Raw genomic sequence first — 13763 nt, forward strand, 5'->3', positions numbered from 1 at the left:
AGCAGGCAGGGAAGGAGAAGTTACTCCCCAGGTGACCCCCAAGCCCACCGACCCATTTCCCAAAGGTTCTGGAAGCACAAACTGCACATGACACCTAATTAGCCTAATGAGTTCGAGTGCCCACCCGAAGGAGGGGCACGGATGATAAAAGGACACAAACTGAAGCCCCCACGTGCGCAAGCCCACCAGAACAGGACCCTTAGGCTTGCTGGACCCAGGACTGGTGAAATCTTTCTCTTTTTCTCTCTCTCTCTCTTTTTTTTTTCCTGTAATCCCCACACCTCATCCCTTTAGATGTGAACCATCCCAAGTCTGGGACTAGGAGTGGATCCTTCTCAGGAAGGAGTCTAGAAAGCAAGGGGGTCTGCTCTGAACCTCGTGACTCAGCAGGAGGGCTCTCCTTGTTTTCTTCCCTGAACTGATCCCCAAATAAGTAAGGCTTTGTCCTGGTTTTGGCTGGGATAGAGTTGATTGTGTTCCTAGTAGCTGGTATAGTGCTGTGTTTTGGGTTCAGTATGAGAAGAATGTTGATAACACACTGATGTTTTCAGTTGTTGCTAAGTCGTATTTAGTCTAAAGTCAAGGATTGTTCAGCTTCTCATGCCCAGCCAGCGAGAAGGAACAAGGAGTTGGGAGGGGACACAGCCAGGACAGCTGACCCCAACTGGCCAGAGGGGTATTCCACACCGTGTGATGTCATGCCCAGTATATAAACTGGGGAGGGGGGCAGGCAGGGGATCACCGCTCGGGGATTAACGGGGCGTCGATCGGCGGGTGGTGAGCAATCGCACTGTGCATCATTTGTATATTCCAATCCTTTTAGTATTACTGCTGTCATTTCATTAGTGTTACCATTATCATTATTAGTTTCTTCTTTTCTGTTCTATTAAACCGTTCTTATCTCAACCCACGAGTTTTACTTCTTTTCCCGATTTTCTCCCCCATCCCACTGGGTGGAGGGGGAGTGAGTGAGCAGCTGCGTGGTGCTTAGTTGCTGTCTGGGGTTAAACGACAACAGGCTTGTAATATATGTTTGCTGACTTATGATTAGCATGTGTTACACAGTTTACTGATGTAGTTTCATGCCAATTCTTGTTGTGAGCGAATAAAAGTTCAGTTTTGTGAGTTAAAGGATCCCTGGTGTCATTTCACCTTAATCCTGACCTGGGAATTGGCGAACTTGAGTCGTCGTCCTGAGAAATTGGGACATGACAATTTGTTTCTGGTGTAACTGGAATTATAATAAAATTCCAGTGGATTTATGCTCGTGGAAGAAGCCCAGCTCCTGTCTGGAGTATGTGAGGCATGAGGGGATGAAGGAGCAGCTTATCTAGATGTCATGCCCTTAAAAATGCAAACTGAAACTTGTGCAGAGCTTCTGCCCCATAGATCCCAAAGGGTCTGATGGAGCAGAGCGATCCCATTACCCCTCCAGCTCGTGGTGTTGGCTGGGGAATGGATTTGCCACGCTCATCCATCAGGCCAGATACGGGTGACCAGAAGCCCAGCCTGGGGGGTGGCTTTGCTTCTCCCAGCTTTTGCCATCTGCCAGGTGGATGCGTTCAACCGGGTTCATCCCTTTGTCTGCCAGGAGAGATAATGGGAGGAATTAGGCACCTTTAAACTGGGTTGTCTGGCCAACGGTGGGTTTCTCCGTTATGATAAGCTGTGCCACACTCGGGTCTGCTGAGCAGGAAACTGTGTCTTTCCGAGGGACGGATCCTTGGTTAGAGATCAGTTCGATCAGCAGCAAAGTTCAAACCAGTAACAACCAGTGAGAAAGAGAGAAAACGATGGGCTCAGCAGAAAAGTGATAGAGGTATTTGCCTTCCCAAAGAACCATTTTGACAAGATAAAAAAGGTCAACCGATGCTGTCTTTGACATAACTATTGGCTTTGCAACACCACAGAGTGAGAGCATGGCCTTGAACAGAAAAGCACGGCTAGCTGTTAGCCAATCCTTATTACCCAGTGTAGCTTTAAAGTTCAAAGTTATGAGTTTGCTGACCTTTATTTAAAGGTACTCTTCACCCCAAACACTATTGAACCTTAAAGGGGCCCTTTCCAGCCTGGAAACCTATTGAGCATGGGAGTTGCCTAGAATTGTACAAATAAAATCAATAATTTAAGAGAAAATATTCATCACCTTAATTTTATTGCTAGTCAAGGTTGCTGGACCAAGAGGGGCTTTGAGTTGATCTAGAAGGGTGGATTTGTTTTCACTGCTGTTATTTTTCTTGCCAACATTGCTACAGTATGTTTCCAAAATGGTAAGGCTGGGAGCTTTCCTTAAAAAAAAAAAAGCCTGAGTAAATACTGGCCTTCACTCCACGGGTCAGGTCACTGGGAGGGAATGTGGAAGGGGAGAGCAGCTGGGGAGCAAAAACTAAGATGAAGATTGTGATGCCGTACAGAGGAGGGCTCGTGGGACTGTGCAAAACTTCTTATAATGGGATGCTCAGGGGAAGGGCAAAGGTGGGGGAAATAGGGGAGGCTATAAAAAGGGCTGGTTGTGCGTAAGCAGCGTGCCCTGCGCCTGCTCGTGGCAGTCTGTCCTATCGCCTTATTAAATACTTTTTCATAACTCTCTTTAATCATAGAGTCATAGCGCAGGATGGGGCACAGGGTCCCTGGCATCGTCCCCAAACCCCATGTGGAGAGTGGGGAGCAGGAGATACTGAGAAGCAGAAGCGAAAAAGGGTAAAACCGCCGGGTACAGGGGTGGGAGCAGGAGGGCAGAGGGTCGCGGGGTGCTCCGCTGGGTGGAGGGGACACGACAGAATTGCAGCTGCCAAGCATCGGGTGTGCAGGCATCGGCACAGAAGAAAGTGCTGTCGTCCGTCTGGGCGCCGCTGCTTTCCAGCCAGGAGGTGGGCTTGGCCATTTGCAGACTCCGGACTCATCTGGTGCAAAGCAAATGCAACTGATTCAAACCCTCATCACTCGCGGGGGAAGCTGACCTGCTTTGCTTTGCCCTCGTGTGGGTTAGCAGTGATTGCTCTGCTCATTGGCAGAGCACTTATGGGGCACTGTGAGTTGGAGAATGTCAAAATGTTGGAGACCTTTCCTTCTCTTGGCTTGTGAGACCAAATTAGCTCAGCTGTAAACCCCTTCACTCTGTCCTGAGCTCAATTCCAGTAGCATTTCCAACATCCACTCTTCCTCTCATTTTTTCAGCCTGCAGTGCGTGTCCATAGCCTGGTCTTAAAGGTAGACATCACTGAGCGAAATTCTCTGAACCCACTTTTTCAAAAACTGGGCTCCATGCAGCGTAGAAAAGGGAATTTGCTTAAGATGCTGCAGAGCACATGCCAAAACCCATCTGCCACACACAGCAGCCCGGTAACTCTAACTTGATTACGGCGTACCTTCCACCTTAAAAATCTGTCTGTTCATCAAGGGAGAAGTACACACTGGAGCATTCCACAGGGGAAAGGCAAACACTTGCTGCCAATGGGGACAGAGGCTGACAGCTGTGCATCTGCGTATCAGTTGCTGGATGGGAATAAAAAGCACATTCCTGCCCCAATCTAGCTCTAGTCCGAGCTCCTGGACGGGCACAGAGCTCTCATGGCGCTCTGGGTGGTTCTCCTCTGTACCTTGATAGCATCGCTGCTTGGTGGGCTCTACCTCCTGGGCATGTTTCGGAGACGGAGACCCGATGAGCCGCCTCTGGACAAAGGTACCATTCCCTGGCTGGGTTACGTGCTGGATTTCAGAAAGGACAGTTCAGAGTTTCTCAAAAGGATGCAGAGAAAACACGGGGATATTTTCACGGTGCTGATCGGAGGCTATTACTTCACCTTTGTGATGGACCCTTTCTGCTTCGGAGCCATCACGAAGGAATCACGATCTAAACTAGACTTCAGGACTTTTGCATCTAAACTGGTCCAGCAAGTTTTTGGCTACAAGCCCATCGAAGCCAGCCATAGCATAATTCATGCATCGAGCACGAAGCATCTGATGGGAGACGGACTCACTGTCATGACACAAGCCACCCTGGAGAACTTTCAGAAGCTGATGTTTTTCAATCTGAGCTCGGGAGAGGAGAAGCGAGTGTGGCAAGAGGACAGCCTCTTCCACTACTGCTACAACATCGTCTTCAGAGCCGGGTACCTGGCTCTGTATGGCAGTGAGCCACACCAAGGGGCAGATAACAAGGAGAAAGCTATTGAGCAAGATCGCATCCACTCCAACCAGGTGTTCTACGAGTTTCGGAAGTATGACCGGCTCTTTCCTCGCCTGGCCAGTGCTGTGTTACCTCCCAAGGAAAAAATAGAAGCTGAACGGCTGAAGAGGCTCTTCTGGAGCACACTGGCCGTGAAGAAGACCTGGCAGAAGGACAATATCAGTGGGTGGATAAGGGATCAAGAGCAGCTTCTGGCAGAAAATGGTGTCCCCGAGTATATGCGGGATCGTTTCATGTTTGTGCTCCTCTGGGCATCCCAAGGCAATACGGGCCCAACTGCCTTCTGGCTCCTTTTGTATCTAATGAAACATCCAGAAGCTATGAAGGCTCTGAAGGATGAGGTAGATAAAGTCTCAAGGGAGAACGGCCAGGAAATGAAGCCAGGCAGCCCACCAGTTAACATCACTAGGGACATGTTAAACCAGACTCCTCTTCTGGACAGTGCTCTGGAAGAGACCCTGAGGCTGGTTGCAGCCCCAATACTGGTCAGAGCTGTCCTCCAGGACACCAGCCTTAAGATGAGCAGCGGGACAGAGTACACTCTCCGCAAAGGAGACAGGGTGGCTCTGTTCCCACATGTGTCTGTGCAGATGAACCCAGAAATTCACCCCGATCCTCACGAGTTTAAGTACGACCGCTTCATAAACCCAGACGGCACCAAGAAAGATTTCTACAAAAATGGGAAGAGGCTGAAATACTTCAACATGCCTTGGGGGGCAGGAGTATCCATCTGTCCCGGGCGGTTCTTCGCTGCCACTGAAATGAAACTGTTTGTGTTCTTGATGCTGAGTTACTATGACCTGGAGCTGGTCAACAGAGAAGAGGAGATCCCGGCGATAGACGTCAGCCGCTGGGGATTTGGGACGATGCACCCTGTTCGCGACGTTCAGTTCAGATACCGGCTACGCTTTTAATTTGGGAAGTCCTTGTTGCATTGATTGTTCTGCTGTTATCTTTGAAATAAGTTGCGTGATCTCATGGTTATCAGATCTGTGCGGGATCCAAGGTTGATATGATCTTGTTTGCTTAACCATTATCGTGGGTTTTCTCTTATGTCCTTCACATGTATCGCTGCTCTGCATCTCTGGTTATTGTGGTGTTGGGTTATCTGATAAAAGCTCACCTGCATACCCTCAAAGGAGCGCAGAGAGACAAATAGTACCCTGCCAGCCTACTTCCAGACCATCACAGGGGCCATCAGCCCATCTGCACAAGCCCAGAGGAGCACAGGGGCATATTGGCAGGTGGGAATCCAAATGAAGGACTTCCAAGGAACGAGCGTTTTGTCCAGGTCCCTCCCAGGACTGTCCCAGCAGAGCCATCAGCCCGACGGTCCCGGCGTGAGACCTGTGGAGAGGTGTCATTGGGAGCAGCTCTCTGGATCACCATCTGCGCTAAGGGGGATTGCTGTCAAGGGAGGGGGGACATCTTATGGCGTGCAGGGAAGAGCATTTTGGGATTGCACAGGATTTATGGTGGGATGGTTAGGGGAGGAACCAAAGGTGGGAAAAAGGAGGGGTTTAGGTGATTTGGGGAGAAAAATAGAGGGGTAAGTGGATAAAAAGGGCTGGGGGTGTGTAAATAGGCAGCTGGTCCAGACACTTGTCTGGTCACACCCCGCACCCAATGAGCACAGTCTGTCCTATTGTCTTATTAAATTCCTTTCCTTAAATTCAAGACCGTGAGTCAGAGGGCCCGTGTGTCCGTGGTGCCGGCAGCTGGCACCAGTGTGCAAGTGGGTGTGCAAGCAAAGATCAGGCCAGATGAGCTGGCAAATAAGTGAGGTGGCCTTGGAGCCTGGGGGTGAGCCCGGCTGCACGCCAGCATTGGGACTGCGTTATTTTGTTATCAGCTCCTTACCAACTGTCGTGGTTTAACTCTATCCCAGCCAAAACCAGCACACTGGCACATTTATTTTCGGCATGAAGTATCATTGGCAGGGTGGCATCAGCTTGTAGTAAACACCCGAAAGGTCAGAGAACAGCAAATGTCCTCTCCAGAGATGTAAGAATTTCCACAGTGTTTTCAAATTGTCTTGTCTATAGTCCCCTTCTTGTATCTGATGAGATCCCCAAAGGGAGCAGAGGTGGGATGTACTGAGCAAGAACAGCAACAGCTCCTTCCCCCTTCACGTTTAAGAAAAGGACAGGTCTTGCCAATCTCATTTACCATGTCAGTGGGAGGAGAAGGGAGTTGCAAACACCACTAATAACGTACAGTAGCATTTTTATATATGTATGCGAGTTAGGCATGCATGTGGTCACCTGCCTTTCCAGGGCTGCAGGAGGTTGTGCATTCAAGCCCTGTGTCTTCTGTACAGTTTCTGGGGATAAAAAAAAGCTGTCTGTGTGTGTCTGGATTCAACCCACCGACTGTAACACAGCTGGAGCGTGGGTACATACAGCTGAGCCAGGATCCCCTGCAGCACCAAACCAGCTCCCTGCTTTAACCCAAATAAATCATTGCTTAAGCCCCGAAATTTTGGACTCTGCCTGCTGGCTGGGAATAGGTCTCCCCTCCTGCCAGGGGACGGCTGTCCGGGCTGCAGTGCTTGAGCCTTGGTGGGGGGGTAAGCTCCTGGCATCTTGACGGTCCTCTTCGAGCCCCATGGGCCGATGGTATTCCCCATCCTCTGCAAAGATGCAAGGAGGCTATAAGGAATGGGATGGGGTGATGGGAAGGGGCTAGAAAACGAAAGTGGGGCATGAGAAAACAACCTCAATCCCTTACGGGCTACAGCCGCTGTGACCTTATGAGCCCCCAAACATCTCTGTTTTATCCACTGGATCCAATGCAGGATAAAACTTTTCTCTACAAGCTCTGCTTTGCTTTTTTTTTTCCTTCAATAATTAGGGCTTTCACAAAATCAGTCTTTACAGAAGTTAAATCACAGCCTTACCTGTGCAGAGGACAGTGAATCGATTTTAACGCTGATGCTAACCTTGGACTTTGGAGATTATGTATGACCGAGGAATGAATCTCAAACATTTTCACGTGTGTCCAAACATCAAAGCCAGATTCTGCTTTGTTCTGCAAAGGACAGGGTTATGTTGTAACTGCATGTTGAGGGCAAACTATCCCGTATTGCCAGACGGGGCATTAGCCCAGACCTTGCGGTGATGGAAGTTCAGGCAGAAACTGCCAAGCAGCTGTGGCAGAGCCAAGGAAAACCAAACTACCTGTAACTGCACAAGGCTTGACTCTGACGGTTAATATTCCCATTAACAATTCCAGCACCTTTTCATGACTTCCATGTTCCCTCTATGGCTCTCACCTCTTTTTTTGTCATGCGTGGGTTCATTTCTTTGCTCTGCTACCAAGAATTAAGCTGGAGCTCTTCCCACATCCCAGCCAATGGTTTGATCTTTGGAAGCTCCAAACCATGTCCAGGAATGCCTCGGGATAGCTGAGCCAGATCAGAGCCGTAGTGACTTGCTGGCCAAGTGATGTCCTCACTCCAGGGCTCTAGCAAGAGGATTTTTTCTGTGGATGTTTCGCATGAAGGTTGTTCACTGTTAATGCACAGTGTATATTTGTGGTTATCACTTGTAGGGACCCCAGGTGAGAGTTGAGGGGTGAAGGATGGGTGCTGCACAAACATGGACTGGGCTTGGGAAAGGGATATAAAAATAAGGACAATGACAATGATTCAGCAGAAATATCTGGCCTTACTTCCTTGTCAGAATGGTTTATTTAACCAAACAGTATTGAGTCTATAAAAGACTTCAGACATGCTCAAATGCATGCAGTTGTGAGAAGCAAAAAAAAAAAAAAAAAAAAAAAAAAATCACTTAATTTGAGTCATATACAGAAGAATGTGAAAGCTCAAAATGAGTTAATCTGCAATTAAGTTTATGCTTAGATGGGTTGTCCCCTGGCACTGAGCTTTCCATCCCAAAATGTACCAGCAAGAGTAAAGAACTAGCCTGTGCCAACAGAAGCCTTACTGGATTTGTAAAAGAAGTTAAATTGGAAGGAATCCAGAGTCTTGAAAAGTTTATTGGGAGGCAGACCTCATGGCAGTGTCTTTCTTGTGTATTCCAAGAGAACGGAGCATGGAGTCTGGCCCTAAAACCTTGTTTTTTTCTTTTGTAGTGCATAGTGAAGACAATATTACTTTGACATTCAAACTTTTACAATCTGTTGAGTCAGTATCTGTTCTCCACAGCACAGTGAAAGCCCCTCTGCTCTCTGTTACAATTCCTGCTCTGCACACTGTGCAAGGGAAGGAGTCATGATACTGCACGCTTCAGGTTTGGAACAATATGGGTTAAACATGTTGGAAAAGACCACCCCTGGTTAAACAGCGTCACTTCTAGTATTAAGCTGTAATGCATTAGGAACTGTTTTCCCGCTCTCGTTCCTCTAAGCACAGCCAGATACGGCTCTGAGAAAGCCTCCGTTTACTGCTGCTTGTAAGGAAAACTGAAGAAACTCAGTGGAACCAACAGATACATCATACACTTCAGAGAAACTCAAAGGAACACTGAGGTTATAAGTACAAAGCAATGACACAGCTAACACCATCCATTGCAAAGGAAAGCAGATTCTGAAGGAGAAGGAGGAACATGAAAGTTCAGGATTTTTTTAAAGAATGAAAACACACAGCATTTGCTGGTGACGCTGCTGCCACATCTCCTGGTGGATGTGCCTGTGCACTCCCCAGAGAAGAGCAGCCCGGCTTCAAAGTGGCAAAGTCTCTTAGTGGTAAAACATCTGCATGTAACGAGGTTGTGGTCACCATTGCATTCGCTGCCTTTACTGTCCGGTGGCCAAGCTATTCCCACAAGTCATAAAAGATGCAGAAATACCCTGCGCCAGGCAGCACACACTGATACAAACGCGGTGAAGCCAGGCGGAACGGGGGAGCGTTTTTGATGAGGAGCAAAGCAAGGCTGCAATGAACCACTCATACCACCGCCTCTCGGCTTGAGTGTGCTCAGAAAAGGCTTTCTGCACCAGCCTGTTTTAGCCCCGCTTGTGGGGCAAGCTATGCAACCAAATGCTCCGTGTGCCAGCATCCTGGCCATAGGGAACATCTTTCCTAGAGTTGCCCATACAGCAAGTCACAGCTTGTTTTTTTCATGAGTTGTTTTGTTATGTTTGTTCTTTAACAGGTTTTTAAGATAATTGATGCAGATACAGTCAGACAGGTGAGGGGTAACTGTAAGATCCTATGTGATGGGTAACTGTCATCTAGGTCTAATGGGAGACTTCAGATACATGCCCCAAAAAACAAGTTTTGTGGTGTTTTCGAACCTCGAAACCTTTGAGGAGCTTGGTCAGCTCTGCAGATGTGGCAGTGCAGATGCCCATGGAGAGCTGGTGACCCTCCATGGAGCCACACAGCTCACTGAGCGGCGGACGGGGCTCTAAGAGAGCGGGAGCTGGGCTGCCCAAGTGGAGCAGCATACGCAGGGTCAACTTGGGCTGCAGGGAGAACAGTAACTCTTCTCAAAGCTAAGCAAGCTATGGCCTCTTGCAGGAATAGGATGTGCGATTTATCAGTTACTGGAAAACCCCATTGCTGTTACTCTCCCCATACACACCTTGTGCTACAGAGTTGAGCTACGAGGCTGCTTTCACGGAGGCTCTCGTCGTTTCTTGTGACTTGGGCTGGAAGGAGCTTCCTCACAGAGTATGAAAAGCCCTGGTTAAAAATCTCTGCGGTACCACTGTCACACGCGTAACACACACCTCCTTCCTTTGCAGCCTCTTGTTGCTCCACAGCTAGAAGAACCCTCCTCTAGCCCCGTGCTTAATCTTGGGTCAAGAACTTGGCCAGGTAAGCGACGTGCTGAGCCTGGCTGCCAATGGATGCTAGCAGAGTCCCACCACTCCAGCCTTGTGTCTGGCACTTGGCAAAGACATAGGATCACAGGACAAGTCAGGATGGGAGGGAGCTCGGGAAGTCTCTAAACCAACGTTCTCCTCAAAGCAAGGTCAGCTGTCGGCTCAGGCCAGGTTGCTCAGGGCTTTATCTAGTCGGACCTCTACACCCAAAGCCTGGAGATACATTGCTGTCTAATATCAGCTCCCAAAAAGTGCTTCACACTTCCCTATTTTCCCTTCATAACGGGTCATTGAATTCTTTTGGATTGGAGGCAGGTGAGAAACCCACTGGTCACTCAGACCTTGCTGCAGTGGTCACTGTGGGATGAGCAGTGCAGTAACATCTGAGAGTGTGTCTGGTTATCACGTCCTGGGGCCAGGGGCAGAAAACAGTGGCCGGCATTTGCATGCATGGAGTCTTTCTGACCTCAGGGAAGGATTTGCAAAGCTGCTTGGGGCTGATAGCTAGTCCCATTCAGAAATGGCTATGCAAATCTCTCCCGGTTCTTCCAGGAAGGGTGCAGCCAAGTGACACACATACTGTCAAGTTACCGTTAGTCAGCTGAGCCATGTTAGGTCTATATTTCTGTTCTTACCTTGTGGCAATGCACGTAATATGGATTAATTTGCTCAGTTACGCTAAATTGCATTCAGGGAGAGCGGTTACCCCAGCTCAGCTGATGCACAGCAACTTGGCAGGACTATTTGGTACCAAACACTCAGTGCAGAAGGGGCGAGGGAGACAATTCGTGTCTGTCGCCGCATCCACGTCACTGTGCAATCATGAGGCCATACTTGGAGCACAGCAGGCCCCTTTTCTTTTCCCGTTCGGTGAGGAAATTCCTCAGTTTGGTGGTGGGGAAGGTAACCAGGGCTTGCTGCCTGTTGTCTAAACCTGTCTCCTGGAGCCACGGGCTCTGAAGGCACTCCGAGGCTGACGGCCTTCCCCTAGAACAGACAAAGGTGAGAAGATCAGTCGGGGATCTGTGCTGGTGAGGAGGCTCCTTGCAAATGGAGAGAAAAAAGGGGCAATAGCCCCGATCTGCATCAGCTGTGCTATTGGGAGAGCAGACACCATCTTACCAGGGGTTTGCACACAGCGTGCTCTGGAGAAAGGACACCGCTCCCCCGGAGAGACCCGCGTAGCACCGTGTGAGCTTCACTTTACCCTTCCTGGTTGTTCTCAGAAACTCGCAGGCTACGTCGGAGCTGACGGGGTAGTTGGCACTCAACCTGCCCCAAAAGAAGAGAATTGATCAGCGTGAAGGGCATCGCTCAAGATGCTCCTTCTTCCAAGATTTCCCACCCAGCAGTGAGAGGAGGATCGTGACGATGCAGAGAAATATCATATAGGAAAACAAAACCTCAAAGGCCGCTGTTCTTCAGCGGGTTTCATGACTTTGGCTGCTTTTCCTCTTGGTGTAATTTGAATTTTCTTGGTAAAGTTGGGGCTTTTCAGACGAGGCTGAGTGAGAAACACCAGCAGCTGCTGTGTTACAAAACAGCCTCCTTACTTTATGTGGAGACATCGCTGGGACTGGGCATCCTTGGATGGTGCAGCCAGCTCCGTACCATCCATCACACAACCTTCTGCAACATTGCCGAGGAGAGGGGGCACAAATGAGGTTAACTCTCTGAGTCAATGCATCTCCCCTGGTTGATGACTCTGAAATTGTACTTCTGAAGCTGCTCATAGGGCAGGGAATGGCAGACTGACTTACATGATGAAAGCCGTGATTCCGACGGACCAGATATCAGTTTGCGGGAGGGCTCCTTGCTCTGTCAGCAGTTCTGGAGCTAGAAAAGCAAACTGGTGTGAGCCAAGCTCCCCTCCAATGCACTGAGACCAGCACAAAAGCAGTGGGTACTTTTCTGCTTTGCTACCTTCCCAAGAGTGAAGAGGAAAAAGCTTCTGGTATAGGGAGCTGGTTGAGGTAAGACACCCTCGTGGGTGATGACTGCAATGAAACCTGGAGAACGTCAGGCCAAATGGCAATAATACTATACCCCTGAGCTCTGGACACGTGGATGCCAGCCAGAGTGGTGTTGGCCATGACCTCTGGCTTTGTCCTTTGTGGTCTGCAAGTGGGATGGCTGTCACCACTGGCTGTTCCCGCAAACTCACACTGTTACTGGAGGGCAGCACCTGGGAGACTTTGCTTGCTGGGGTCAACTGCTGCCTTCACCAATGGCTCTGTCTGTCTTTCTGTTGACCACACATTGCATACAAAGCCAAGGTTGCTGTGTCTGAACTCTGTACTCACCCATGGTTTCAACATAGTCCATGCACTTGTCCATGGTAATAACTTTGTCTTGTGTGTAGAACTGTGCGTTGCCAAAATCCAGGAGTTTCAGCAGGTTGGGCTCAGTGATGATCATGTTTTCAGACCTGAGATCCAAGTGCAGGATGTTGTGTGCATGGAGGTACTCAGTGGCACTGAGGATCTGCCACAAGTAGTCTCGAACCTCTACTTCTGAGTACGATGTCCTGGTAGAAGAAAGGGAATAGAAACCAGAGGTGTCCTTTCTGCATGCCCAAGAGAGCCATTCAATACCCACTATCATCCTCCCCTGGATGTCTAATCCCATGAGGCCCTTGAGAGTCTAGAAGAAACAACTCTATTCATTTAGCAAATCTATTGTATATGGAGAGGCTGGTCCGTACTGTGAGTCAGGTTTACAGATGCAAGAAGTTCAGGAGGTTGTAGAACTGCACGTCAGAGAAAGCAGTGGTTGTGCAGAAATCAAAATGCAGATTTGATGCCCACCGTTCCCTCTCTTTTAATCAGAGGATTTAAGCAGATCCATTTTTCTGCCATTGTGAGAAACAACGTGGAGGAGAAATGAGGCTTCCTGAACCACAATAATCTCCTTGTTATGGGAGAGAGGGTTTCATATCAACTCCTGTAGACTGCTTTCAACATCTCAGCTGGGTGGCCCTGAATTGTCCCCTACCCCAACCTTGTAGGGAACTGAAGTAATTTCACTATGTCACAAGAAGTTGCAGAACAAGTGCATCACAAATCCCACGTGCAATGACAGCACACTGGCACAGATGGAGAGAAATGATCCAGTTTGTCAGGGGGAAGCAATAGGCGTTTTGCTCCCTAGAGCAGCCCTGACTGGAAAACCCTTCCCTCCACTTGTTATTACCGTAATGCCAAAGAGTGGAGCAGCTCTGGTCCCACGCACATCTCCTGGATCAACACTAAGTGCCGTGGGCTGACGTAGGCTCCCTTCAGCTGAGCTATGTTTGTGTGATGAAGCTTCCTCAGGACTTGGTACTCCAGGAGCACAGTTTGCTTGTCCTCTTGCCAGTAAGGGATAATTTTAGCAGCTAAAGTCTTGCCGCTTACTTTTTCCCTGCACTGTCGGACGATGCTGAAACGACCCCTGGTACAAAGGAACACAAAGGCACGTTAAGCTTCTCTGCTACTCCTGGAAGAGCCAGGAGCTTCTGTTCTTTAAAACCACCAGGATCCCATGCTGTGTTTTTCATCCATGCCCGATGTGGAGTTATTGCATCTATTGTCACAGTTTGCACATCCTCCTGTGTCTCTAAATTGTACAGTCACTTTAAACTGCAGGAGTGAGAGCTTAACTCCTTTGGGGAGAGAGAAGGTGGCTCATCCTGTCTCGAGCAAGAGAACTACCACCCCCTTGGCAACAGAAGTTGGTGCCTGTCTTGTAGGCAGAGAAAGTGGGATCCCAACCCCCTGTCTGAAACTGGTAGCTGCAAAAG

At 49.0% G+C, this 13763-nt stretch overlaps 2 protein-coding genes across 26 annotated transcripts in view; one reads left to right on the plus strand and one right to left on the minus strand.

Annotated features, from left to right (window-relative positions):
- The first annotated feature begins 3524 nt into the window (after window positions 1-3524).
- On the plus strand, window positions 3525-6668 carry LOC115338885 (5-beta-cholestane-3-alpha,7-alpha-diol 12-alpha-hydroxylase). The gene has a single exon (XM_030007923.1). It carries the CDS (start codon window positions 3571-3573, stop codon window positions 5101-5103), a length of 1533 nt encoding a protein of 510 aa, XP_029863783.1. The 5' UTR covers window positions 3525-3570; the 3' UTR covers window positions 5104-6668.
- A 1169-nt stretch (window positions 6669-7837) lies between these two features.
- The window catches only part of OBSCN (obscurin, cytoskeletal calmodulin and titin-interacting RhoGEF), a 194343-nt gene continuing 188417 nt past the window's right edge, over window positions 7838-13763 (minus strand). For all 25 annotated transcript variants that reach the window (XM_030007899.1, XM_030007913.1, XM_030007905.1 and 22 more), the window contains 5 exons: window positions 13175-13414; window positions 12286-12509; window positions 11743-11818; window positions 11105-11254; window positions 7838-10969 (listed from right to left, as the gene is read on the minus strand). In XM_030007899.1, the coding sequence (XP_029863759.1) occupies window positions 10792-10969; window positions 11105-11254; window positions 11743-11818; window positions 12286-12509; window positions 13175-13414 (868 nt within the window). In that variant the 3' untranslated portion in view covers window positions 7838-10791. The remainder of the gene's footprint in view (window positions 10970-11104; window positions 11255-11742; window positions 11819-12285; window positions 12510-13174; window positions 13415-13763) is intronic.

Source organism: Aquila chrysaetos, chromosome 3 (genome assembly GCF_900496995.4).
Source record: "Aquila chrysaetos chrysaetos chromosome 3, bAquChr1.4, whole genome shotgun sequence".
Classification (NCBI taxonomy): domain Eukaryota; kingdom Metazoa; phylum Chordata; class Aves; order Accipitriformes; family Accipitridae; genus Aquila; species Aquila chrysaetos.

Coding starts and splice junctions, on each gene's coding strand:
- LOC115338885 (XM_030007923.1), top strand. CDS start 3,571: ATGGCGCTCTGGGTGGTTCTCCTCTGTACCTTGATAGCATCGCTGCTT.